Genomic DNA, 26,050 nt, shown 5'->3' with positions numbered 1-26,050 from the left:
CGAGCTGCAACTGAGAAATAAAATATACTGCAATAAAATATATGGTCAGATTTGCAATATGTGTAGAAAAGACTTGTAAGTAAACCTTTAGGCCTAGATAAAACATAATTTTAAAAAGGTAAAAGAGGTAAAAAGCGTAACCAACATTTGTTGTTGCTGATTTGCCATTGTAAGAGGGGTCTTGCTAACATATGCGCATTTGTATGAATTAATATAATGAATTAATATCACTGCTTGTTTAAAATGTACTGTTTTGTATAACAAAGTCACACTGTTTCATACATTAGGTTTTCCTCATCCTCTGACATTCTTTTTTTAAGGGTTTTAGACAGGCCCTGCACTGACGGCCAATTTGATCTTATATTTTAACACTACTAGAACTTTTTGTCAGCTGTATGATTGCATGTCATGTCATGTCACTACACCGTTGGCTGCACAGATGGGTCAGCTTTCTCCAATGTCCATCTGCCTTGTGTCACTTGTAGCATTCGCCTTTGATAAAGCAATCCAAGTGATGATGTTGTCAATCCAGCTGATTCTTGGTCTTTCTTGTTCTCTGAGTCCTTCTATAGCAGAACTAAATCGGCCACTGACAAACATGTCAAACTGTTTTAAAACCACAACCAAAGAAAGTTCAAGCCCCACCACGACCAAGTTGCCACTGTTTCGCCCCTGAGCAAGGCCTTTAACCCTCAATTGCTCAAAATCGGTCAAATGTTCAGTCAGAATTGTAAGTTGCTTTGAGTAAAGCATAGATAAAATACCCTAGGTTAGCATTATGTCATTTCCTAATTCTTTCCTTACATAGGCTCATTTATGTCCTTTGCACAGGTGTTAATATTACAGTCACATCACTACATCAAAATTGACTTACATCCTTTATCCCAAACACACTGTCCATATCACTTTTCTTAATAGCCCTTCTCGACCCCTGGGACTTCTTTTTTGCATGATACTCAATTTCTTTACTGATTTATTTTCTCTTAACTATCGGGCTGTGCTGACAAAGGGCTCTAAAGTGAATCTGCATTAAAGAGTGTCTGTGTTTATCCAGTGCTGTGACCTTGAGGCAGCACTGTTGCAACAGCAGTCCTGTAGCCAATGACCCCCGAAGATAGTCCGGATCCGAGAGGCACTAGATAAGGGGGGGGGGGGGCTTCACAGATAAACCAAACAGGAGGTTATGGACTTGCACTCTGGAGAATGTTTGAAACTGAAAGGCAAAATATTAAACTGATAAAAGACTCATTGAAGTATTAAGTGTGTATCAAACTGTTGTTGTGGAGAGCTGTGTGAGAGTGCAAAAGAATGAACATTAGGAGAAAGTAGCCAAACAATAAGTGCACTGTGATGTGGTCTTTATTAGGTGTTTCAATATTTTACTTCCCTCTTACTGATATTGGTATGAAGTTTGGTTCTGGTGTTTTGTTTACGTTTTGATCCCAGCTCCTGTCTGTGTATATGTGTTATCAAATATTTACTTCTACAATCTAGCCTAGTGTTTATTCCTTTTTTAGTAGCTAGATTGGCAACTTGTCATCTGTTTGTGAGGGATTTAATTAATATTGGCTTCATTTGGTATTTATTTAAAGATATTCTTGCTTGTAGAAACATTGCGGTTGCTATAATTATATGTAGCATTATGCTAAGTTACCACAGATTATGCTGGTAACAGATCACAGCAAATAATCTTTATTTTTAAAATATTTTTCTTTATGCATTTTCTCCCCTTTTTCTCCCTTTTTAGCGATGCCGATCCCTGCTCTGATTGAGGAGAACAAAGCTAACCCATGCCCCCTCCGACATGTGGGCAGCATGCCGTATGCATCTTATCACCTACACTTTGTCGAGTGCAGTGCAGCTTAACGTTGTATACGGAGAGACACACCCTAAGAGCACTCTTTTCTCATCTCTGTGCAGGCGCCACCAATCAGCCAGCAGATGTCGCATAAAAGAGACCCCATCCGGCTTAGCCCCGCCCATATCTGAACAACAGGCCAATCGTTGTTCATGTGGCCATTCAGCCTCAGTCGGCAGGCAGAGCTGAGATTCGATACGACGTGTTCGAGATCCCAGCTCTGGTTCCAGCGTGTGTTTTTACCGCTGCGCCACCTGAGCGGCCTGCTATAATGCTATTTAGTTACCACAGATTATGCTGGTAACAGATCACATAAAATGTTAAATTTCTGATTTATGAGGAGACAATTTTTAATCAATGCATTATTCAGAGTGTTTTTGTTTTACTTTTTCTATTCTACTCGACCAGTTAGTGTAAAGTTTGTTATAAAAAAGAAAAAAAAAAACATACTCACAAGCCAAAAAACTAGGGCTGGGCGCTATGACCAAAAATTTGTATCACTGTGTTTTTTAAGATTCTGACGGTTTCACTGTATATCACTGTATGGTTTTTTTTTTTTGTATGACTGGGACTTTATATATGTTTGTGGCTTATTCTACTGTCATAAGTACATAGAATATTAAAAGTTTTAATTTCACCCTGTATATAATGAAGGTTTAAGCAATATAAGCTATGCTTGGCCCCACAATATGTAATGGAATCAGTAAGCGTGAAACAGTTGCAATAAATAAAATTTGTATTGTTTATTTAATATTTAAGTATTGTACAATTACCCCTAGCTCTCCCTTTAATGAATAAAACAACATTTGAAAAGTAGACGACTTTAAATATCTCTGATTCCAGTTTGCTTATAATGTTGAAATAGCGATGTTTGAAAAAATCTAATCATAACAACACTACTGCACCTAACACACTCATACCAGAATAACACACACACACACACACACACACACTACCATGTCATTACTGTATACATGGTGTCATTGCAGTTCTTAAATTTAGTCTATTCATATTAAAATATGTGCCTTATTTTGTTTGTTTTATGTGCTTGTATTCATCGTTGTTTGTTGGGAACATACAGTGTATCACAAAAGTGAGTACACCCCTCACATTTCTGCAGATATTTAAGTATATCTTTTCATGGGACAACACTGACAAAATGACACTTCGACACAATGAAAAGTAGTCTGTGTGCAGCTTATATAACAGTGTAAATTTATTCTTCCCTCAAAATAACTCAATATACAGCCATTAATGTCTAAACCACCGGCAACAAAAGTGAGTACACCCCTTAGTGAAAGTTCCTGAAGTGTCAATATTTTGTGTGGCCACCATTATTTCCCAGAACTGCCTTAACTCTCCTGGGCATGGAGTTTACCAGAGCTTCACAGGTTGCCACTGGAATGCTTTTCCACTCCTCCATGACGACATCACGGAGCTGGCGGATATTCGAGACTTTGCGCTCCTCCACCTTCCGCTTGAGGATGCCCCAAAGATGTTCTATTGGGTTTAGGTCTGGAGACATGCTTGGCCAGTCCATCACCTTTACCCTCAGCCTCTTCAATAAAGCAGTGGTCGTCTTAGAGGTGTGTTTGGGGTCATTATCATGCTGGAACACTGCCCTGCGACCCAGTTTCCGGAGGGAGGGGATCATGCTCTGCTTCAGTATTTCACAGTACATATTGGAGTTCATGTGTCCCTCAATGAAATGTAACTCCCCAACACCTGCTGCACCCATGCAGCCCCAGACCATGGCATTCCCACCACCATGCTTGACTGTAGGCATGACACACTTATCTTTGTACTCCTCACCTGATTGCCGCCACACATGCTTGAGACCATCTGAACCAAACAAATTAATCTTGGTCTCATCAGACCATAGGACATGGTTCCAGTAATCCATGTCCTTTGTTGACATGTCTTCAGCAAACTGTTTGCGGGCTTTCTTGTGTAGAGACTTCAGAAGAGGCTTCCTTCTGGGGTGACAGCCATGCAGACCAATTTGATGTAGTGTGCGGCGTATGGTCTGAGCACTGACAGGCTGACCCCCCACCTTTTCAATCACTGCAGCAATGCTGACAGCACTCCTCCGCCTATCTTTCAAAGACAGCAGTTGGATGTGACGCTGAGCACGTGCACTCAGCTTCTTTGGACGACCAACGCGAGGTCTGTTCTGAGTGGACCCTGCTCTTTTAAAATGCTGGATGATCTTGGCCACTGTGCTGCAGCTCAGTTTCAGGGTGTTGGCAATCTTCTTGTAGCCTTGGCCATCTTCATGTAGCGCAACAATTCGTCTTTTAAGATCCTCAGAGAGTTCTTTGCCATGAGGTGCCATGTTGGAACTTTCAGTGACCAGTATGAGAGAGTGTGAGAGTTGTACTACTAAATTGAACACACCTGCTCCCTATGCACACCTGAGACCTAAAAACACTAACAAATCACATGACATTTTGGAGGGAAACTGACAAGCAGTGCTCAATTTGGACATTTAGGGGTGTAGTCTCTTAGGGGTGTACTCACTTTTGTTGCCGGTGGTTTAGACATTAATGGCTGTATATTGAGTTATTTTGAGGGAAGAATAAATTTACACTGTTATATAAGCTGCACACAGACTACTTTTCATTGTGTCAAAGTGTCATTTTGTCAGTGTTGTCCCATGAAAAGATATACTTAAATATCTGCAGAAATGTGAGGGGTGTACTCACTTTTGTGATACACTGTATATGTAAATTTACTGGCTGTATAGGAGCTGTGCCAAAAAAGGAAAATAGTAGTGTGAGTGTGAGCATTGCTTTCCTGGTCGGTGGAGTGTGTACCTGACCTCCCTCCACCCCGCTGGCCAGACTGTGGAATTTGGAGGGAGATCTGGACTCTTTCCTTTGACTTGGCACCGGCTAACATTCTCTGGTCCAGCATGTCCCTTCCGGCTGGAAGGCACACACACCCCATGTGCTACGAGTGCAAGCATCTATGGTCCCGCTCTGCCGAGCCTTACGTAATCACAGTCTCTTCCTGACAGAAGAGACAGAATATGTGAACAGTACTGACGTCCAGCGCTGTTTACCGTCCTCAGAATTCAGAGCAGCTCTCATAGGAGACGAGAAGACAGATGCTTTCAAACAAGCATGTGTGTGTGAGAATGGTGTTGATGGAAATGTCTCGTACTCCGTGTCGAAACTTTCACCAGCCAGGAGTCGGTTAACAGAGATAGATGGGAAGATGTGAGCATGGAGGAGAGTGGAATCTATTTCCATCATATCATGCATACTAATGATTTCGTCTGGGGTTCTTGGAAGACTCCAGGTTGCTTAAAAGAGCATGAAGTGTCTATCAATGACTATCAAACCAAACATGGCCAGGCGTGCAGTGATAAAGTCCAGACATTTACATTTATGGCTTTTAGCAGACTCAGGGGCTCAAGGGGTAAGGCTTGAAGCAGCAGCCTTCAGATTTCTGGTCCAGCTAAGCTAACTTAGACCTGGAGACGTGCATGAGACTCTCAGAACCCTACTTGTTATTTTTAATATTCATACAGTGAAAATAAAAGCACCCCCACTTCCACTTTCACCAAAAAATGCTTTAAAATGGGTGGAGGAGGGTACATTAAGAGGCAAACGTGGCTAAAAGTTGCTTATACACATTGCCAGCATTGCTGAGTCACTTTTATACCAGTACCTGTGTGTGTGTGTATATGTGTATATATACAGTATATATATACAGTGTATCACAAAAGTGAGTACACCCCTCACATTTCTGCAGATATTTAAGTATATCTTTTCATGGGACAACACTGACAAAATGACACTTTGACACAATGAAAAGTAGTCTGTGTGCAGCTTATATAACAGTGTAAATTTATTCTTCCCTCAAAATAACTCAATATACAGCCATTAATGTCTAAACCACCGGCAACAAAAGTGAGTACACCCCTTAGTGAAAGTTCCTGAAGTGTCAATATTTTGTGTGGCCACCATTATTTCCCAGAACTGCCTTAACTCTCCTGGGCATGGAGTTTACCAGAGCTTCACAGGTTGCCACTGGAATGCTTTTCCACTCCTCCATGACGACATCACGGAGCTGGCGGATATTCGAGACTTTGCGCTCCTCCACCTTCCGCTTGAGGATGCCCCAAAGATGTTCTATTGGGTTTAGCTCTGGAGACATGCTTGGCCAGTCCATCACCTTTACCCTCAGCCTCTTCAATAAAGCAGTGGTCGTCTTAGAGGTGTGTTTGGGGTCATTATCATGCTGGAACACTGCCCTGCGACCCAGTTTCCGGAGGGAGGGGATCATGCTCTGCTTCAGTATTTCACAGTACATATTGGAGTTCATGTGTCCCTCAATGAAATGTAACTCCCCAACACCTGCTGCACTCATGCAGCCCCAGACCATGGCATTCCCACCACCATGCTTGACTGTAGGCATGACACACTTATCTTTGTACTCCTCACCTGATTGCCGCCACACATGCTTGAGACCATCTGAACCAAACAAATTAATCTTGGTCTCATCAGACCATAGGACATGGTTCCAGTAATCCATGTCCTTTGTTGACATGTCTTCAGCAAACTGTTTGCGGGCTTTCTTGTGTAGAGACTTCAGAAGAGGCTTCCTTCTGGGGTGACAGCCATGCAGACCAATTTGATGTAGTGTGCGGCGTATGGTCTGAGCACTGACAGGCTGACTCCCCACCTTTTCAATCTCTGCAGCAATGCTGACAGCACTCCTGCGCCTATCTTTCAAAGACAGCAGTTGGATGTGACGCTGAGCACGTGCACTCAGCTTCTTTGGACGACCAACGCGAGGTCTGTTCTGAGTGGACCCTGCTCTTTTAAAACGCTGGATGATCTTGGCCACTGTGCTGCAGCTTAGTTTCAGGTTGTTGGCAATCTTCTTGTAGCCTTGGCCATCTTCATGTAGCGCAACAATTCGTCTTTTAAGATCCTCAGAGAGTTCTTTGCCATGAGGTGCCATGTTGGAACTTTCAGTGACCAGTATGAGAGAGTGTGAGAGCTGTACTACTAAATTGAACACACCTGCTCCCTATGCACACCTGAGACCTAGTAACACTAACAAATCACATGACATTTTGGAGGGAAAATGACAAGCAGTGCTCAATTTGGACATTTAGGGGTGTAGTCTCTTAGGGGTGTACTCACTTTTGTTGCCGGTGGTTTAGACATTAATGGCTGTATATTGAGTTATTTTGAGGGAAGAATAAATTTACACTGTTATATAAGCTGCACACAGACTACTTTTCATTGTGTCAAAGTGTCATTTTGTCAGTGTTGTCCCATGAAAAGATATACTTAAATATCTGCAGAAATGTGAGGGGTGTACTCACTTTTGTGATACACTGTATATATATATATATATATATATATATATATATATATATATACATAGAGAGAGAGAGAGGAATGATCAGGAATGATCATAGCATAGAGAGTTTGAGTCTATAAACACAATCAGGAATGATCATAGCGTAGAGAGTTTGAGTCTATAAACACAATCAGGAATGATTACAGCGTAGAGAGTCTGGGTCTATAAACACAATCAGGAATGATTATAGTTCAGAGAGTCTGAGTCTATAAACACAATCAGGAATGATTACAGCGTAAACTTAATCAGGAATGATCATAGCGTAGAGAGTCTGAGTCTATAAACACAATCAGGAATGATCATAGCATAGAGAGTCTGAGTCTATAAACATAATCAGGAATGATCATAGCATAGAGAGTCTGAGTCTATAAACACAATTAGGAATGATCACAGCATAGAGAGTCCGAGTCTATAAACACAATTAGGAATGATCACAGCGTAGAGAGTCTGAGTCTATAAACACAATCAGGAATGATCATAGCATAGAGAGTCTGAGTCTATAAACACAATTAGGAATGATCACAGCATAGAGAGTCTGAGTCTATAAACACAATTAGGAATGATCACAGCGTAGAGAGTCTGAGTCTATAAACAAAATCAGGAATGATCATAGCATAGAGAGTCTGAGTCTATAAACACAATTAGGAATGATCACAGCATAGAGAGTCTGAGTCTATAAACACAATTAGGAATGATCACAGCGTAGAGAGTCTGAGTCTATAAACACAATTAGGAATGATCACAGCGTAGAGAGTCTGAGTCTATAAACATAATCAGGAATGATCATAGCATAGAGAGTCTGAGTCTATAAACACAATTAGGAATGATTATAGCTCAGAGAATCTGAGTCTGTAAACATAATCAGGAATAATCATAGCGTAGAGAGTCTGAGTTTATAAACACAATAAGGGAAGAGCAAAAGGTTGCTGGTTCAAACCCCGCCGCTACGAAGTTGCCACTGTTGGACCTTTCTTGCTCAGATTGTTTTGGGTCACAACTGCAAAATTTTGCTAATGTAAATGAGTCCAGTTTAGAGTGTCTATGAGTTTTTTATGATTGATCACTAATGACGCTTGTAAGGAGCCCATGCTCATCTTTTTGATGCATTTCCCCCCCAATTTTCCACCCAATCTAGTCGTATATAATTCTCCCATCGTATTTCACCTCTCTCTCTTATAGATAATATGAGCTAGCAATATCACAAAATTGAAGTAGTGTGTTATATACAGAGTGTGGGGTGTAATCTGTGCAAACCCTGATTCATCATATTGCGCTCCAGACTAAAAGAGGAATATGCTGCCAAGTCATTGTTCTGCCAGTTGTTTGTGCTGATGAGGAAGGAAGAGTTTGCTAGGATCTGCCTTCCTGCTTGTCCATTATTATGTGTGTGCTGTTTTTTTTTCACATTCCTACACACACACACACACACACAACCAGCTTCTTCATTCAAGTGTTTTTACTATCCTTCGTTTCCTAGTTCTTTACAGAATTCAGTATCTGTGCTGGATCTCTAGTGTCGTAAAGCTTTTCATTACTCTTAAGACTGGCTCATAGTCACTCATCTCCCGCATGAGCTGCTGATGTAGCACCTTATTCCATCTGACCTTTGTCAAACTTGGCTTAATATGTGGTAGAACCACGAGGTGTGCTCAAAATTGCCTTCACAGGACTGTGGGAGGTTTTCCTTGTTCAGAGGTGAAAAATGCAAAGCACATGCTTTCTCTCCAGCACTTAATCAGCATGGTAGAAGTGTGGGCGGTTTACCATCCTTTCAGTAAATATGGGTATGACGTGTTCCATTATTAAAGCGTATAATGGTATGACGTGTGTTGTGACACTGATGGAAATAACAGTGTGACAAAATAAAAGCAAACAAACCTAAAAATTCCGTACAGAAAGAACCCAGACCACTCCACCTGGGAATCGATCCCAGGACCTCCTTGCTATTAGGCGACAGTGCTATCCACCGAGCCACTGTGCTGCCCTTTATTGTGCACTCGCGTGGCCTAACAATAAGAGAGTAAGTTGCTGCTGATAGTAGCCTGAGTTCCTGGGGTTCAAATCTCAGGCTAAGCTCCAAATACAGGCGTGCATGATGTTGTGTAAACCTAGCCATCGCAGGGACACATACACTGATCAGCCATAACATTAAAACCACCTCCTTGTTTCTACACTCACTGTCCATTTTATTAGCTCCACTTACCATATAGAATCACTTTGTAGTTCTACAATTACTGACTGTAGTCCATCGGTTTCTCTACGTACCTTTTTAGCCTGTTTTCACCCTGTTCTTCAATGGTCAGGACCACCACAGGACCACCACAGAGCAGGTATTATTTGGGTGGTGGATCATTCTCAGCACTGCTGTGACAATGACACGGTGGTGGTGTGTTAGTGTGTGTTTTGCTGGTATGAGTGAATCAGACACAGCAGCGCTGCTGGAGTTTTTAAATATTGAGTCCACTCACTGTCCACTCTATTAGACACTCCTACCTAGTTGGTCCACCTTGTAGATGTAAAGTCAGAGACGATCGCTCATCTATTGCTGCTGTTTGAGTTGGTCATCTTCTAGACCTTCATCAGTGGTCACAGGACGCTGGGTATATAAAGCTGGATATATTTTTGGTTGGTGGACTATTCTCAGTCCAGCAGTGACAGTGAGGTGTTTAAAAAATCCATTAGCGCTGCTGTGTCTTATCCACCATAATGTCAGTGTCACTGCAGTGCTGAGAATGACCCACCACCCAAATAGTACCTGCTCTGTGGTGGTCCTGGGAGAGTCCTGACCATTGAAGAACAGCATGAAAGGGGGGCTAACAAAGCATGCAGAGAAACAGTCAGTAATTGTAGAACTACAAAGTGCTCCTATATGGTAAGTGGAGCTGATAACATGGACAGTGAGTGTAGAAACAAGGCGGTGGTTTTAATGTTATGGCTGATCAGTGTATCAGTGCACCCTTAGTACTGGTCCCAAACCTGGATAATTAGGAGGGTTGCATCCTGGGGTATCTGGTGTATAAATCAAATATGAAGACCAATGATTTGCTGTGGCGGCCCCAACATAGTAAAAGTTGTTATTGTGTTTAGGGGTGGGTTTATAAAATCGATTTTTCGATTCGAATCGATCTTTATTTGAACGATCCGATATCGATTCATATAAACGCGAGATCGATCTTTTAAATACGCCCCTTTTTACGGTGTACACGGAAGTCTGTTACCCCTTTAATTTCGCGTGACCAGCCACTGTTTTTTTGCGCAACGAGATCTGACCTGCACATCAGTTCAGCACGGCAGAAGCTCAAGTAATGTCTGGTTCACACTACACGATTTTTGCCCTGATTTTCGCTCGGCGACGGGTCAGCGCTAGGTTCGGGAGGAACTCGGTGTTCGCGCTGCGAATCAAAACAGGTGGTTCAGGGGCGTAATATAGTTTCTATCAGAATACATCAGCACACGAGTTTTACAGTATTTCTGACCTGAATGTTCTCTACAAAACAAAATATTTATTTACCTCCAACTCACTACAGAACGATCCATGCTGCTCGTGTTGCCAAATCCACTCAGATTCCTGTTTACATTACATTTACACTGTTGTAGTATGTCAGACATATAAAATAATAATACAAAATGAATGTTACTGTTTTCTGTTTTGGATTAATTATTTATGTAAACAAAATACACAAATATTTTTAATAATGAGTGCTCTTTGTACAATTATCACATTCGTTCTCTGAACATCTTTACATATTTAAACAAAACCTGTTAATGTAACTCAAATATGCCTAACTGTGTTGAATCGAAATCGAATCGAATCGAATCAGAAATCGAATCGAATCGGGACCTTGTGAATCGAATCGAATCGATCCAGGAAATTAGCGGCGATACCCAGCCCTAATTGTATTAATTATTATTACTGACGTTTTAACTTCAGGAACCTACTCCAGTAAACTGGGTCCTTTTTCAGTTACCTAATGTGATTAAGCCAGTACAGCCTCACATTGCTCAGCTCATCCACCTTTTTATATTCCCATCCTTTCTGGTATGAAGAGGAGTCGGAAAGTGTTATGGCTTAATTTCCCAGGTTCATTTGAGGACTAAAGACTTCAGCGAGTCCTTAGATGGTGTTAAATGTGCAGCGTTTCTAAATCCGTCGTCCATTCGGTAAAGCGGCTAAGCCTGACATAGAGCAGACCTGTCATGTTTAAATGCTCCGGCTCAACAGGCCACCCTGTCTTTGTTAAATTGAGTGTAGTTTAATCTCTCCCTCTCTTTTTTTTCTCTGTAGTTTGGTGGAGATGAGAAACGAGTGGACAACAGGACCATCTACGTCGGACATCGACCATGCCCGGCCACCGAGGCCTTTATCCCTCCCAAATTCTGTGACAACAGGATAGTGTCTTCCAAGGTACAGAAACCTCGCTTTGCTCTCCTCACTTTCAAAAATTTTTTTTTTATGACTTTAACCTTAAGATCAGCTATCCAGAGAAAAAAAACAAAGAAAAACAAAAATCCCTGATTTAACAGATATACACAGATTAGGCATAACATTATGACCACCTTCCTAATATTGTGTTGGTCCCCCTTTTGCTGCCCCATATGCCACAAACTGTGATGCTCTGTGTATTCTGACACCTTTCTATCAGAACCAGCATTAACTTCTTCAGCAATTTGAGCTACAGTAGCTCGTCTGTTGGATTGGACCACACGGGCCAGCCTTCGCTCCCCACGTGCAGCAATGAGCCTTTATCGGTTTACCACTGTGCCTGTCTTTAACCACTTTTGACTTTTTGAGATACTGACCACTTCAGACTGGGAACACCCCACAAGAGCTGCAGTTTTGGAGATGCTCTGACCCAGTCATCTAGCCATCACAATTTGGTCCTTGTCAAACTCGCTCAAATCCTCACGCTCGCCCATTTTTCCTGCTTCTAACACATCAGCTTTGAGGATAAAATGTTCACTTGCTGCCTAATATATCCCACCCACTAACAGGTGCCGTGATGAAGAGATAATCAGTGTTATTCACTTCACCTGTCAGCGGTCATAATGTTATGCCTAATGAAAATCTACATCAAGGAAACTAAATGGAACACTCAGACCACCAGCAAACTTGGTGAAATACACCCAAACATCAATGTTAAACCAAGAACACACCAAGAACGACGCATAGACCAAGTCATATACACACAAGGTGCAGAATCGGCCCAAATACACCAAGGGAAGACTAGTACACATGCCTGAAGCCACAAAAGAAACTCCTACACAAGACAACACAATGACATACAGTGTGTTAAACACAGTGTTAAAACTCAAATAAATAAATAAGTAATAAATAAATTTAAACCTTACTGATGGATTATTTTATTAATTCATTCAAAATTTGAGATTTTAAAGCAGTAAGCCACTGCAGTTAGCCACCGCTAGTTTTTACCAGTTAGTTCAGTGAAAAACAAATCAGGAATGTATGACAGACATTATCATGGAGTTGTTTTAATTGAGCACCAATTATATATATTTATACATTTTTTGGAGCTTTTTACCTCAGAATGATCAAAGCTAGGCTAATCAGCAACCTGATAACTGTGTGTGGGTGGCACCAGGTTATGCCGTGCTATGATTAGATGACTCCACGTTTCATCTTGTTTTCATGACGAACGGACAACAACTCTGTTTGTGCCTAAAACGAAAACAATCATTTAAGTCAAGGGCTTTATTCTATGTAGGCTATACATTTAAATTAAATTATTTTCACATGTAAAAAAAGATGCTGGTTATTGTCTAGAGATTTAGAAGTGAGAGGCAAATAATACATCAATATAAGCGGTATCACTGTAAAATAAAATGAACTACTAAACAAACAAATGAACTGGGTGTCGGTGTAAATATTGTCCTCATATAAAAAATGTATTTGCGAAAAATTATATTTTATACTATTAATAATATGTTTTTGCTTTATCAGATCTAATGCTTCCTTAGGCAATAAGTTACATCATTTAAAATACTACTGCGTTTATCTGTAAAGAGAACAGGGCGCCAATGGCAGACCTGCCAATTCTCTTGCAAATGGAGAGGATTTCTGGCCCTCATGCCTTCTTCTTACAGTTTGGTCAGTAACATGCACTGGTGGTCATCTTATAGGGCTCTAGATGTGCTCCTCCTGTTCCTCCCCACACAAAGAAGAAGAAGGATGCCTTTGTTTGTCATATATACATATACACATGTGCGGTACAAAGCTGGGGTCAGAGCGCAGGGTCAGCCATTGTATGGTGCCCCTGGAGCAGACAGGGTTAAGGGCCTTGCTCAAAGACCCAATGGTGGCAGCAAGGCAGAGCCTGGATTTGAACCGACAATCTTTCAAGGAGCGCATACTGCTCCTGCATGCTCGTTTATGGCCCTCTACAGCTCTCTTTGTGTAACGTCACATCCTGGTATCTCGTCCATGTAGCAAATCTTCTTGTGACTGGACGTATGGATATGCAATACTGGAGGAGCTGGACGACCTCTGCAACCCCTAATGGCTGTAGGTGCCATCTCATGCTACCAGCAGTGACAAAGACACCAGTACAACACAACTAGAGAAGATTACGTCAGGAAGGATCAGGAGAGAGTAATTTTCAATTTCCACAACTGGCAAATGCATTCTCTTTTGGGTGGTTGTCTTGCTCTTGCCCCTCCAGTGTACTTATTGTCACTTTTATTTGTACCGAAGCAGGTAAAATAGATTCACAATCTTTTACGCTTATGCAAACTCATGGACGCTGAGTGTTCTCGGCCACAGTGTCGACTCGGACACTTGGCAACTGCCGAAATGTATTTCAGGTGATAACAGTTTTGCTATTACGGTGTAATTAGACCTGTAGCGGGTCTTCGATTTAGGGCTTAAGCGAACAGTATACACGTTTTGGGATCAGCTTGTTTCTTTTTGTTATATAAAGCATTTCCTTGTAATTAGCAAGTGTTGTTTACTGCCATGGTAACAAAGTAACTCCGTGTGCACATGAGTGAGAGACATAGAGAAAGAATTAGAGCGAGAGAGAGAGCAAGATGAATATACTTTGATGTACCATCGTGTTTAACCACCATATTTAACCACCTTAAAAATCCTCAACCTTCCAACTTTTCACCCACTACTTCACCACGGTCCTCGTCCATCCCTGATCTTCTACACGTCATATAAATCTTCATTTCTCATGCCTTCCCCTGGCTCTGCCATCTTTCCACCGGCCTGTCGCCTCTCACTTCTATGTCGTTCGGACGATTTTGCAATTAATGGGAGAGTGCCGGGCCGGGTGATTCAATCTGTCCCCTGAATCTGATGGGACTTCCTAAATCTCTCCCGCGTGACAGCAGAGGGGTGCGGGAGAGATGCCAGAGAGAGGGCTGGAGAAGAGACAAGAAGAAAGGAGAGGAAATGGAATTTACAGAGCTAACCACCGTCCTGCTGTGGAAACGTGACGGTGTAAACACACTTTAATTACCTGTGCTGTGATGTTTACTCTTTGCTATGTGTCTGGCGTTCATTTTCCCTTGCTTTACTTTGCTTTTTTCGTCAGCACCACCCCTTTGATCCTTTCCTTTACTCCTTATCTGGCCTTTTATGACTTTTTGTTTGATTATATTGCTCTATCTACATGGTGCACAGGGCAACACAATTTCTTTTGTGTATTTTTTTGTCACATCTATTCTTTCATCCCAGCATAGTCTCACATATACAGTATTATGGCCCCATCCTAGCAGATGGTGTCCTGGGGTATCTCCTCCCAGACCTGGATCAGGGCATCAGCGAGCTACACTAATACATAACATCCCAAAGGTTTTACATTGGATTCAGGTCTGGGGAACATGACGTCAATGCCTTTGTCATCCAGGAACTGCCTACATACTCTGGCTAGGTGAAGTTGGGCATTGTCCTGCATCAGAAGGAACCCAGGGCCTAACAGCAGCCAGGGTAGCATTGGCTATCACTTGGAGGTCTGTGCGTCCTTCTAAGGGTATGCCTTCCCAGACCATTACTGACCCACCAGGAAAACTGTCATATTGGATGATGTTGCAGGCAGCATAGTGTTTACCATGGTGCTTTCAAACTTTTTGCTTCTGTCACATGTGCTCAGTGTGAACCTGCTCTCATCTGTAATGAGAACTGGGCACCATCATGGTGTCAGTCCTGGTACACTAATAGTGAGTCAGTTCTCATCCAGTACCATGATCCATTGTCCTATATACAGTGTATCACAAAAGTGAGTACACCCCTCACATTTCTGCAGATATTTAAGTATATCTTTTCATGGGACAACACTGACAAAATGACACTTTGACACAATGAAAAGTAGTCTGTGTGCAGCTTATATAACAGTGTAAATTTATTCTTCCCTCAAAATAACTCAATATACAGCCATTAATGTCTAAACCACCGGCAACAAAAGTGAGTACACCCCTTAGTGAAAGTTCCTGAAGTGTCAATATTTTGTGTGGCCACCATTATTTCCCAGAACTGCCTTAACTCTCCTGGGCATGGAGTTTACCAGAGCTTCACAGGTTGCCACTGGAATGCTTTTCCACTCCTCCATGACGACATCACGGAGCTGGCGGATATTCGAGACTTTGCGCTCCTCCACCTTCCGCTTGAGGATGCCCCAAAGATGTTCTATTGGGTTTAGGTCTGGAGACATGCTTGGCCAGTCCATCACCTTTACCCTCAGCCTCTTCAATAAAGCAGTGGTCGTCTTAGAGGTGTGTTTGGGGTCATTATCATGCTGGAACACTGCCCTGCGACCCAGTTTCCGGAGGGAGGGGATCATGCTCTGCTTCAGTATTTCACAGTACATATTGGAGTTCATGTGTCCCTCAATGAAATGTAACTCCCCAACACCTGCTGCACTCATGCAGCCCCAGACCATGGCATTCCCACCACCATGCTTGACTGTAGGCATGACACACTTATCTTTGTACTTCTCACCTGATTGCCGCCACACATGCTTGAGACCATCTGAACCAAACAAATTAATCTTGGTCTCATCAGACCATAGGACATGGTTCCAGTAATCCATGTCCTTTGTTGACATGTCTTCAGCAAACTGTTTGCGGGCTTTCTTGTGTAGAGACTTCAGAAGAGGCTTCCTTCTGGGGTGACAGCCATGCAGACCAATTTGATGTAGTGTGCGGCGTATGGTCTGAGCACTGACAGGCTGACCCCACACCTTTTCAATCTCTGCAGCAATGCTGACAGCACTCCTGCGCCTATCTTTCAAAGACAGCAGTTGGATGTGACGCTGAGCACGTGCACTCAGCTTCTTTGGACGACCAACGCGAGGTCTGTTCTGAGTGGACCCTGCTCTTTTAAAACGCTGGATGATCTTGGCCACTGAGCTGTGCTGCAGCTCAGTTTCAGGGTGTTGGCAATCTTCTTGTAGCCTTGGCCATCTTCATGTAGCGCAACAATTCGTCTTTTAAGATCCTCAGAGAGTTCTTTGCCATGAGGTGCCATGTTGGAACTTTCAGTGACCAGTATGAGAGAGTGTGAGAGCTGTACTACTAAACTGAACACACCTGCTCCCTATGCACACCTGAGACCTAGTAACACTAACAAATCACATGACATTTTGGAGGGAAAATGACAAGCAGTGCTCAATTTGGACATTTAGGGGTGTAGTCTCTTAGGGGTGTACTCACTTTTGTTGCCGGTGGTTTAGACATTAATGGCTGTATATTGAGTTATTTTAAGGGAAGAATAAATTTACACTGTTATATAAGCTGCACACAGACTACTTTTCATTGTGTCAATGTGTCATTTTGTCAGTGTTGTCCCATGAAAAGATATACTTAAATATCTGCAGAAATGTGAGGGGTGTACTCACTTTTGTGATACACTGTACAGTACAGGCCAAAAGTTTGGACACACCAGCCAAAAGTTTGGACACACCTTCTCTTCAATGTTTTTTCTTGATTATTTTTATTTTCTACATTGTAGATTAATACTGAAGACATCCAAACTATGAAGAATTATGTAGTGAACCAAAAAGTGTTAAACAAACCAGAATATGTTTTATATTTTACCAACTCTACCTCTGCACAACCCAACTGATGGTCTCAAACACATTAAAAAAGCAACAAATTCCAAAAATTCACTCTAGACAAGGCACAAACATTCATTGAAAACCATTCCAGGTGGATACCTAATAAAGCTGGTTGAGAAAATTTCAAAGAGTGTGCAAATCTGTCATTAAAGCAAAAGATGGCTACTTTGAAGAATCTAAAATATAAAACATATTCTGGTTTGTTTAACACTTTTCTGTTTACTACATAATTCCATATGTGTTCCTTCATAGTTTGGATGTCTTTAGTATTAATCTACAATGTAGAAAATTTAAAAAAATTAAGAAAAACCACAGGAATGAGAAGGTGTGTCCAAACTATCCCCAATTTTTCTCATAGTTGGGCTTAAACCCATGATGCTGTTTAGTTTAAATTTTTTCATTTTCAGTTTCTCCCAGTGACATTGTCCTCTGTTTTGTTTCCACAGTACACAATATGGAACTTTCTGCCAAAGAACCTGTTTGAGCAGTTTAGAAGAATCGCCAACTTTTACTTCCTCATTATATTTCTGGTGCAGGTGAGTGTTTATGTATGCAACAGAAGATTTTTTATGTTGAGTTGAATGGTAGGAAATGTTTAATGTGCTCACACAGTGGCTGCCTGCCCAACTTAAGGTGGGAACAGCTCACCTCAGATGCTTTTGTCTTTAAATGTACAGGTTCTAGGCTAGAGATGAGCTAATAATTGGTGTCACTGTATGCCTGCATCAGTGATGAGCACTGTATGTGTCCAATTCCGTAATGGCTACAATGACGCTACACAAAAATCTTTCTTTAAAAATCATTTGGCCAGTATAGTACTAGTCTTTGCTAATGATCCCTAGTAATAATACCCACATGTGTACAGCTAAGCTGTTTCAAAATGGTTTGAAGCACACCAGAGTGAAACCACGTGCCATTTATGATCTTCTCAACCGACAGATTTAAACATTCTGGCACAGCAGTAAAACAGACATGTATGTAAATATATATATATATATATATATATATATATATATATATATATATATTTTTTTTTTTTTTTTTTTTTACAAAGAATATATATGTGCCTGGGTGGGGCAGAGTTCTAAGGCTGTAGTACACCTCTGTGGAGTGTACAAACACATAGATTCGAGTCACAACTGACTGTGTAAGAGGGACATACATTTGGACTGGGTCCCTTCCCGCTGCGACATACAATCTCCAAGACTGGTCTGGCGCTACGTGATTTGGGGGCGTAAAATCACATAGAGCATAGTGTGCCTCTCCATACACAATATAGCTCTGTGTGGAAACCCAACACTGGCAGGTATTAAGAAACAGCTGGCGACAGGGTACGTTTCGGAGGGGGTCACATGATGGTCTACAGCACTCCAGTGACCAGAAGCTGAATCGGGAATTGGAAATGACTAGATTGATGTTTATAAAAGAAGATGTAGAAAGAACCTTGACCAGCGTTGTAACTATAAAAGGAGATTGAAGCTTTAATGTCCTATTGGTAACATGTTACAGTGAGCTATGTCTGAGTCAGTTAAGCATATAAAGATTGGTTACAAACAGTGATTAATAAAACAACTTTTGGCCGTTCATTCGTAATCAGTGTTGTATAAGAACCTGGATTTCATTTTCTCAAATATTGACATGTGGTCTGTGTGTGTTTGCACTACTAGTGTGAGAACACAGGTCTTTGTTTCAGTTTATTATGTAGGCAGCTTTGTTGTGTCCTGTGTTGCTTGGTTAAAGTTCATGTACATGCTTGTGTGTCTGTGTGTGTGGAGTGGGGTTGTATAGCGAAGCGGGAACGATTTCCTCGGGCTGACACTTTACACAGTTTACACAGTGCAGAAATGTAATTGGCATGTCTCCACCAATCCAGATGACCTCTGGTGGAGATCCTTAGTGCCAAGCTCTACTATTGCAGTATGTGAGGCAGTCAGAAAAGGGGCAGTTCAGACAGTGCTAGCGACCTGACCAGGCTTCCAAAAAGACACAGGTGGCTGTGCCTGATAGAGGACGGTTAATTAGGTCTAATTGCCACTTTGACCTATGCTGTCTGGTTGAATCACCTGCACTAGTGATGGAGTATTTTGAGCAAAGCAGTATGCGCATCATCTCCGCCATCGTGAAAGGATGCACTCTGTTTTTGATTTCTACTAGAGATGGAAGAGAAACACATTGTCTGTTAACTTCTTGGAGTCTGTTAAACCCTGGGAACCGAACGACCACAGGTGATGATGACGCTTCCGGTGTAAACGATCAGCAATTTGGTTGACAAGAGGCAAAAAAATCACTGCCAGTCTCAGAGTAGTCTAACACACACTGGGCATAACAAATGCTAACAGGATATGTGTTCCTAATAAAAAGGCCAGTAAGTTTAAACAGTAATAAAAATCCCAACAACACTGCTGCACCTGATGCAACCTGCATACTCATATCAGAACAACACACACTGCCATCTTAATACCACAGTCTAATACATAAATCTTCAGTAGGGGTCCTATGGGGGTCCCTTTCAAATGATAACTTGGGTGCAGGGGGTGACAGTGTATAGATGGGATACAGTCAGTACTTGTATAGCCAAAAGTAAGTATGTCTGTGTGGTATGTATGCGATGTACTCGTACAGTGCTCAGTGAGTGTGGTTGATTGAAAGAGATTTATTTCACTGCACCATGCGACTACTGCAACAGAGCGCAAACCGGGTCTTCACCCCTTACTATCTATTTACCCCACCTGCCCCGTTCCCATCACCTCCTTTCCCTCTATCCATCCCTTTTCCAAAATATTTCCCCTTTTATTCTTGTCCATCTTTCCTCATCCATCTTTACTTTCTATTTTCTCTTTATCTCTCTTTTTTGCCCCCCCCCCTGTTCTCGTTTCTCCCTGTACTCCTCTGCAGTACCGTCCTGCTGACGTCAGGGCTCAGGAAGCCCTCCGTAGTTCTCCGTTGCTACAAATAGACCCGGCCTGATAAAAAAAAGCAGCACTCGGCTAAAAATAGCACCGCACGGCTTTGCTGGGAGCTGATGGGAATACAGAGATGGAAGCTAGAGAGGACAGGAGAGCACTGAGGAGGAGGAGGCTGGATGGGGTGGGGGGTATCTCGGTCTTCAACACTGACACAGATAGTGCTGGAATATTCCACACAAGTGTCTGCGTGTGACATGTTGAAGTGTGTGTGCATTCGGGCGTGCAGATCTGTTCAGCTCATTAGCTGTATTGAAAGACGCCTTCACTGTTTGTGGGTCTGAACGTCATTTTTGATGGGCGAAAACTGGTCCCTCTTTAAAAAAGGGGAGGGTATAGAAGAATAGCTCTTGATACTATACAAGACCTTGGTGCAACATAATGAAGATCACACAGTAAAATAAGCACATGGGACACAGGACAATAATGTTAGGTACAATAAAAGATCCAACAATCCATTAAACCCATATCAGAAAGAGTTGGGACAGTATGGAAAATGCAAATAATAATAATAAAAACTTAGTGTTTCTTAGATTTACTTTGACTTTTCTTTTAATGCAGACAGTATAAACCCAAGGTATTTCATTTTATTTGTTAATCCACATCCATTCGGGCGGCACTCGCCTCACAGCAAGAAGGTCCTGGATTTGATTCCCAGGTGGAACCGTCCGGGTACTTTCTGTGTAAAGTTTGCATGTTGTCCTCGTGTCCATGTGGGTTTCCTCCGGGAGCTTTGGTTTCCACCTACAGTCCAAAAACATGCAGGATTCACTCACCCAGTCACTCACTCACTCGGGCGGCACGGTGGCTAAGTGCGTAGCAATGTCGCCTCACAGCAAGAAGGTCCTGGGTTCGATCCCCAGGTGGGGAGGTCCGGGTCCTTTCTGTGTGGAGTTTGTATGTTCTCCTTGTATCCGCGTGGGTTTCCTCCAGGAGCTCCGGTTCCCTCTCACAGTCCAAAGACATGCAAGTGAGGTGAATTGGTTTGATATAACCTTGTATACTGTAATAATAACTACAGTTTCTGTCATGAATGTAACCAAAGTGTAAAACATGACGTTAAAATCCTAATAAACAAACACTCACTAAAATAAATCAAAATTAAATCACCCAACAAATTTTCCTAATTTTAATCTAACTGGGGTGAGTATTTCACTTTCAAGATTTCTTTATGTTTTAGATTTCACTCACCATCATTTGTTCCTCTGTCCCACAGAGTTTTAATCCAATTCAGAATTTAATCACCCTGTTAACACCATAGCACAGGTTCATTAATTTATATTCGCTTCCACTACTGCCTGCTATGTTATGCCAGACTGACTTTTAAATGATTACATATATAATTTGGCTGTTCAGGTGTGGAATAAGTGTCGATTGAGGCACTGATGTGCTTATTACGCAGATGTAAGGGATCATTAAAACCAATGCAGGTTTTACTTATGGTTTCTTAAATTAACACTTATTTTTTTCCAGTCTGCTGTAATGTGTGACATTTCTGAATATTCAGGAGATTAGTGTGTAATGTCCTCAGAGTGAAAAAAAGAACTATTGTAATGTTGCAGTGTAATGTAGCATTCTTTCATAATACTTCTTAACATGTAATGTATTTGTATGTATTTGTAAAGGTGTGTTTATTTAGCATGGTAGATATTCCAAGACTCAGGCCAGTGGTTCTTAACCAGGGGGTCTCAGTGAGCCTATAGTGGGTCTCGTTGCATTTAATTGCAATCAATAGGCTCTAAGCAATTGAGGGGTAAGGGCCTTGCTCAGGAGCCCAGCAGTGACAACCTGGCAATGGTGGGGCTTGAACCAGCAACCTTTTGATTACAAGTCCAGTACCTTAACCATTAGGCTACAAGTGCCCTAGATATGGATCTATTTTAAACTACCTATTAGGGCTGGGCGATATATCGAGATTTTATAAAATATCGATTATTATTATTATACCAAGATGATTTTTATCTTCATTATGTCATCTTCGCTGAAAGAGTAAGAATAATATCATAACTCCTGGTAAGAAGGTCCCAGAATTTATTTATTTTTTAACACGGGGTTCTAAGAAAAAAAGGTTGAGAACTGACAGGCTAGTTCTAATGGGTTAAAAAAGAAGTCCAGTAAATGGAATGGATCAGAAGAGACATTTTTTTCACTGGCTGGTTCTCCTGAGGGCCTTAGTGAATTGCACCTAAGTAAAAGCCTATTAGAGATAATCAAGTCATGTTTTAATGATGCATGCAGTACGGTGGTCTTGTTTACCTTATGGGAGCTGGATTCTTTTTTATATCTGAGATGTGTAACCTATTTAATTAATGTGAACATACATTGCAGAAGCAGGTCTGATTATTTTTAGAGTGTTAGCCACGGACTCCTGGGGATTTGTGACGTAGTGGTAGGTGGTACGCAGTTGAAAAAAAAAGAAGAAATGTCACTAAGCCAATAGAAACATGAAATATGACACTTGGTAATCTATCTGAGCATAAATAAATAAATTCCATTTGTCATGGTGGCAGCGAAAAGGTCCCCATGGATGGAGTTTGCATGGGTTTCCTCCCACAGTCCCAAGACACATAAGTTAGGTGAATTTGAGATACAAAATTACCAGTGACTGTGTTTAAAATTTAACTTGAATTGATGAATCATGTGTAATCAGTAACTACCTGACCTGTCATTGGTGTTACCAAAGTATAAAACATGACATTAAAATCTTAATAAATAAATATATTTCATTTGTTATAACTGCAAACATTTTTTTTCATTAATACAGGTAAACAATTTCTTCACCTGTGCTAAATGTGTGATTTGTTATGTTGAAGGCCCTGCCTAATTCATGGCCGTGAAAATTGCATCACGCACTGTGAAATGAGCCCCAATCACACAGCAATTAAGTTAGTGTAACAGACTTTTCTGTGCTATAGTGTTCTGACAATATTTGATGTGTTTATGTATTGAGTGCATTTTGTCCCTTTGGGGATCCCATAGTCAATGGAAAAGTGTGCTTCTCTACACAAGTAATCATCTCTGTGTAGTTTGTGCTGTGCCTCAAAAGAACAAGCCAGTAAAGTATTATGCTCCCGAAAGTTTGTCAGTGTACAGTTTACAGTAATCTGTAAAATCTGTCAATTTGGAAAACGAGATCCATGAAATTAAGCACATTTTCCTGCTAATTTAGTAGGGGCTTAGTTATATTCCTTACAACTGCTTTAAATATAGAGGAAAATGTTTACTAATTAGGATTTGAAGTAACTTACTGCTGTGTGTTAAACTTATTATAACAATATTGCTATTTCACTGGTCATATAAATGAAATAAACTGCCTGTAAATGTATATGAAGTTGTAAGTGAAGTACACTGACAACAATGTGAAGTACATTAGGCTGTGCTAACACCCCCCTGTCACCCGGCAGTGTCAGACCGGCAGTGATTTTTCGCATCTTGTCACTCGAATCACTGATCGATCGCTCATCTCACTGTGTTCACACTGGCATCGTTTTGTTGTCATGGTTTAAAAAGAAGGCAAATGCCATGGCAGTACAGTGTACTTTACTGGCTGGTATCTACAGAGCGTATAGTGATGTTCAACAGGGAGCCAATCAGCACCTGGGACGGGGACTGAGTGGAGAGGTCAGTGTTGACCAGACCAAAAAGTTCAGTAATTCGGGAGCAGATGCAGCACTGGGAGACTTTTATCCATTGACTGCAGTGTGAAGCAGACATGTTCTGAAACTGGTTTTTCCTGACTGTTAAAGCCGTGGTCAGTGAATCAGCTTCTTCTTTTCTTTTTCTTTTGTGTCTGGCTGAAAATGCAGCAGCGTCAGTAAGCAACTGTCCACAAACCACCAGTTCTAGTTTTGCTTACCCTAAAGTTCTAACCTTGTTTTAATGACTAATAGTAGCTTTATGGATTAGTACTAGGTGACTTGGCTGTCTTTGTTATTTGTCATGTCACTACATCGTCATTACTTTGTGATGGTTGGCTGCACAGATGGGTCAGCTTTTTCCAGTGCCCTTGGTCCTGTCATTAGGCTGCCTTCAGTGTTGTCATGTGGGTGCCTCATCACATGCCCAAAGTAACGTTACTTGCGGGATTTATTGTGGTTCAGTAGCTACTTCTGTTCTGACCGTCTTGTAAACTTGCTCAGTGGTGATCATCTTCCTCCAGGAGATTTTTAGCAGTTTTCTGACGAACTTGTTCCTAAACGACTGACTGTGTTTTCCTTCCTCTTTCTTTAATGTCCAGACTTCAGATCCATATATGGAGACTGGCCAAACCAAGGCTTTCATCAATCGTAGCTTGTAGGTGATGGTATCTTTGTTGATTTGACCATCACCACCATTCCTATTGTCAGCCTTGACTTCATTTTTTGAGAGGCACCAAGGTTATTCTGAACGCATATTACCTTTCTAAAACCATAACACCCTTGGGCTTTATGGGCTTTATGTAATAAGAAGAATTTTTGAAGTTTGAAGGCTTTTATTTCTCAGAGTGACCAAGGAACCTTGTTAGTATGTGTAGTATCATGAACTCCTTGAAGTATCTCGAAGCATCCATTTGACCATTTCCTCCCCAGACACTGCCAGTCATGTCTGTATGGGTGCCCAGATGGTTGAGTACAGCTGAGATTTAAACTCGAAAAGGTCAGTGCAATGGTCCAAGGCTTCTGTTAGCTAGAACGATCCCTAGCGGAATGATTATTTGTCCAACTCTTATCCAAAATTGCACACAATGCTGCAATTATCTGCCTGTTTTTCTCGCACAACACAATAATCTGGCCGAAATTATACATAATAAATGTTAAATTCATACGATTGCACATGCAATCTAAAACTTAATCTTGACGTTATTTACAACATCCTGATAAGCAGTGAGATCCAAGTCAAATCCTTAGTGGTGCTAGTAGCTATAGATCAGTACGACATTGTTAATGGAATATTATATTGCAACTGGGGCACTCAGGTGGCACAGCGTCATCGCCACTCAGATCCAGGTTCAAATCCTAATGGTGGTAACCTCCTGCCAGATGTCTACAAAGTCGTGATTGGCTATGTCTGGCGGTTATGTGATTGGCCAAAACTCTGCGATGGATTGGCGCTCTGTTCAAGGTGTTTTTAACTGGACGCACCGAGACCCTGACTCGGATAAAGCGGTTGCTAAAAATCAATGTTGTATTGTGTACCAGGTATAAGGCATGTAAAAAATACTACTGTTATATATTTCTTACTTAAGATTTAAAGATGTAATGCCTTTGTCATTTGTAATAATTTCAGTAATGACTTGGAATTGTTTCCTTAAATGTTTAGTCTAAATGGAGCATCTGATGATCTTAGAAACAACAAAACACCCATGTGGGTTGTTTTTCTTTTAATAAAGCACTGAGTAATTCCTTTTTCAGCTTTAATTCTGCAGAACAGCTTTTCTTGTGTTTTACCGACAACTAAGCGAAGCAAGACAAACCCATTTTACAGGAACACATCCTGATTCACGCTCCAGTGGTGCTACAGTAAATTACGCCAGCCCACTGCGGCTTAGATCCAGGGTTCAGACTCCCCAGCGGTGCCATCGGCCAGTCATGCGTCTATGTTGCTTAAAAGATTACTTGTCTGTTATGGCTTCATTGGTTTGTTAGTAACACAGATTTGTTTGATTATTTTCTGCCTTTCTTGTCACAGGCAACTGTAACTTCATCTACCTCTCCAGACCCTTACCCTGACCGTAGAGAGCTGCAGACTAAAATGTGCCCTTTAAATCAACCATCTCTTACACAGATACATTAAGT

The 26,050-nt window shown here is 41.4% G+C and overlaps 1 protein-coding gene across 1 annotated transcript in view; it reads left to right on the top strand.

Annotated features, from left to right (window-relative positions):
- atp11c (ATPase phospholipid transporting 11C) overlaps positions 1-26,050 on the top strand; it is a 121,083-nt gene that overhangs the window by 44,750 nt on the left and 50,283 nt on the right. The window contains exons 2-3 of the mRNA XM_063000475.1: positions 11,526-11,645; positions 17,760-17,849. Of these exons, the coding sequence (XP_062856545.1) occupies positions 11,526-11,645; positions 17,760-17,849 (210 nt within the window). The remainder of the gene's footprint in view (positions 1-11,525; positions 11,646-17,759; positions 17,850-26,050) is intronic.

The sequence above is a fragment of the Trichomycterus rosablanca genome, chromosome 8, assembly GCF_030014385.1.
Source record: "Trichomycterus rosablanca isolate fTriRos1 chromosome 8, fTriRos1.hap1, whole genome shotgun sequence".
Taxonomy (NCBI): Eukaryota; Metazoa; Chordata; class Actinopteri; order Siluriformes; family Trichomycteridae; genus Trichomycterus; species Trichomycterus rosablanca.
This window is presented reverse-complemented; position numbering and strand designations above follow the sequence as displayed.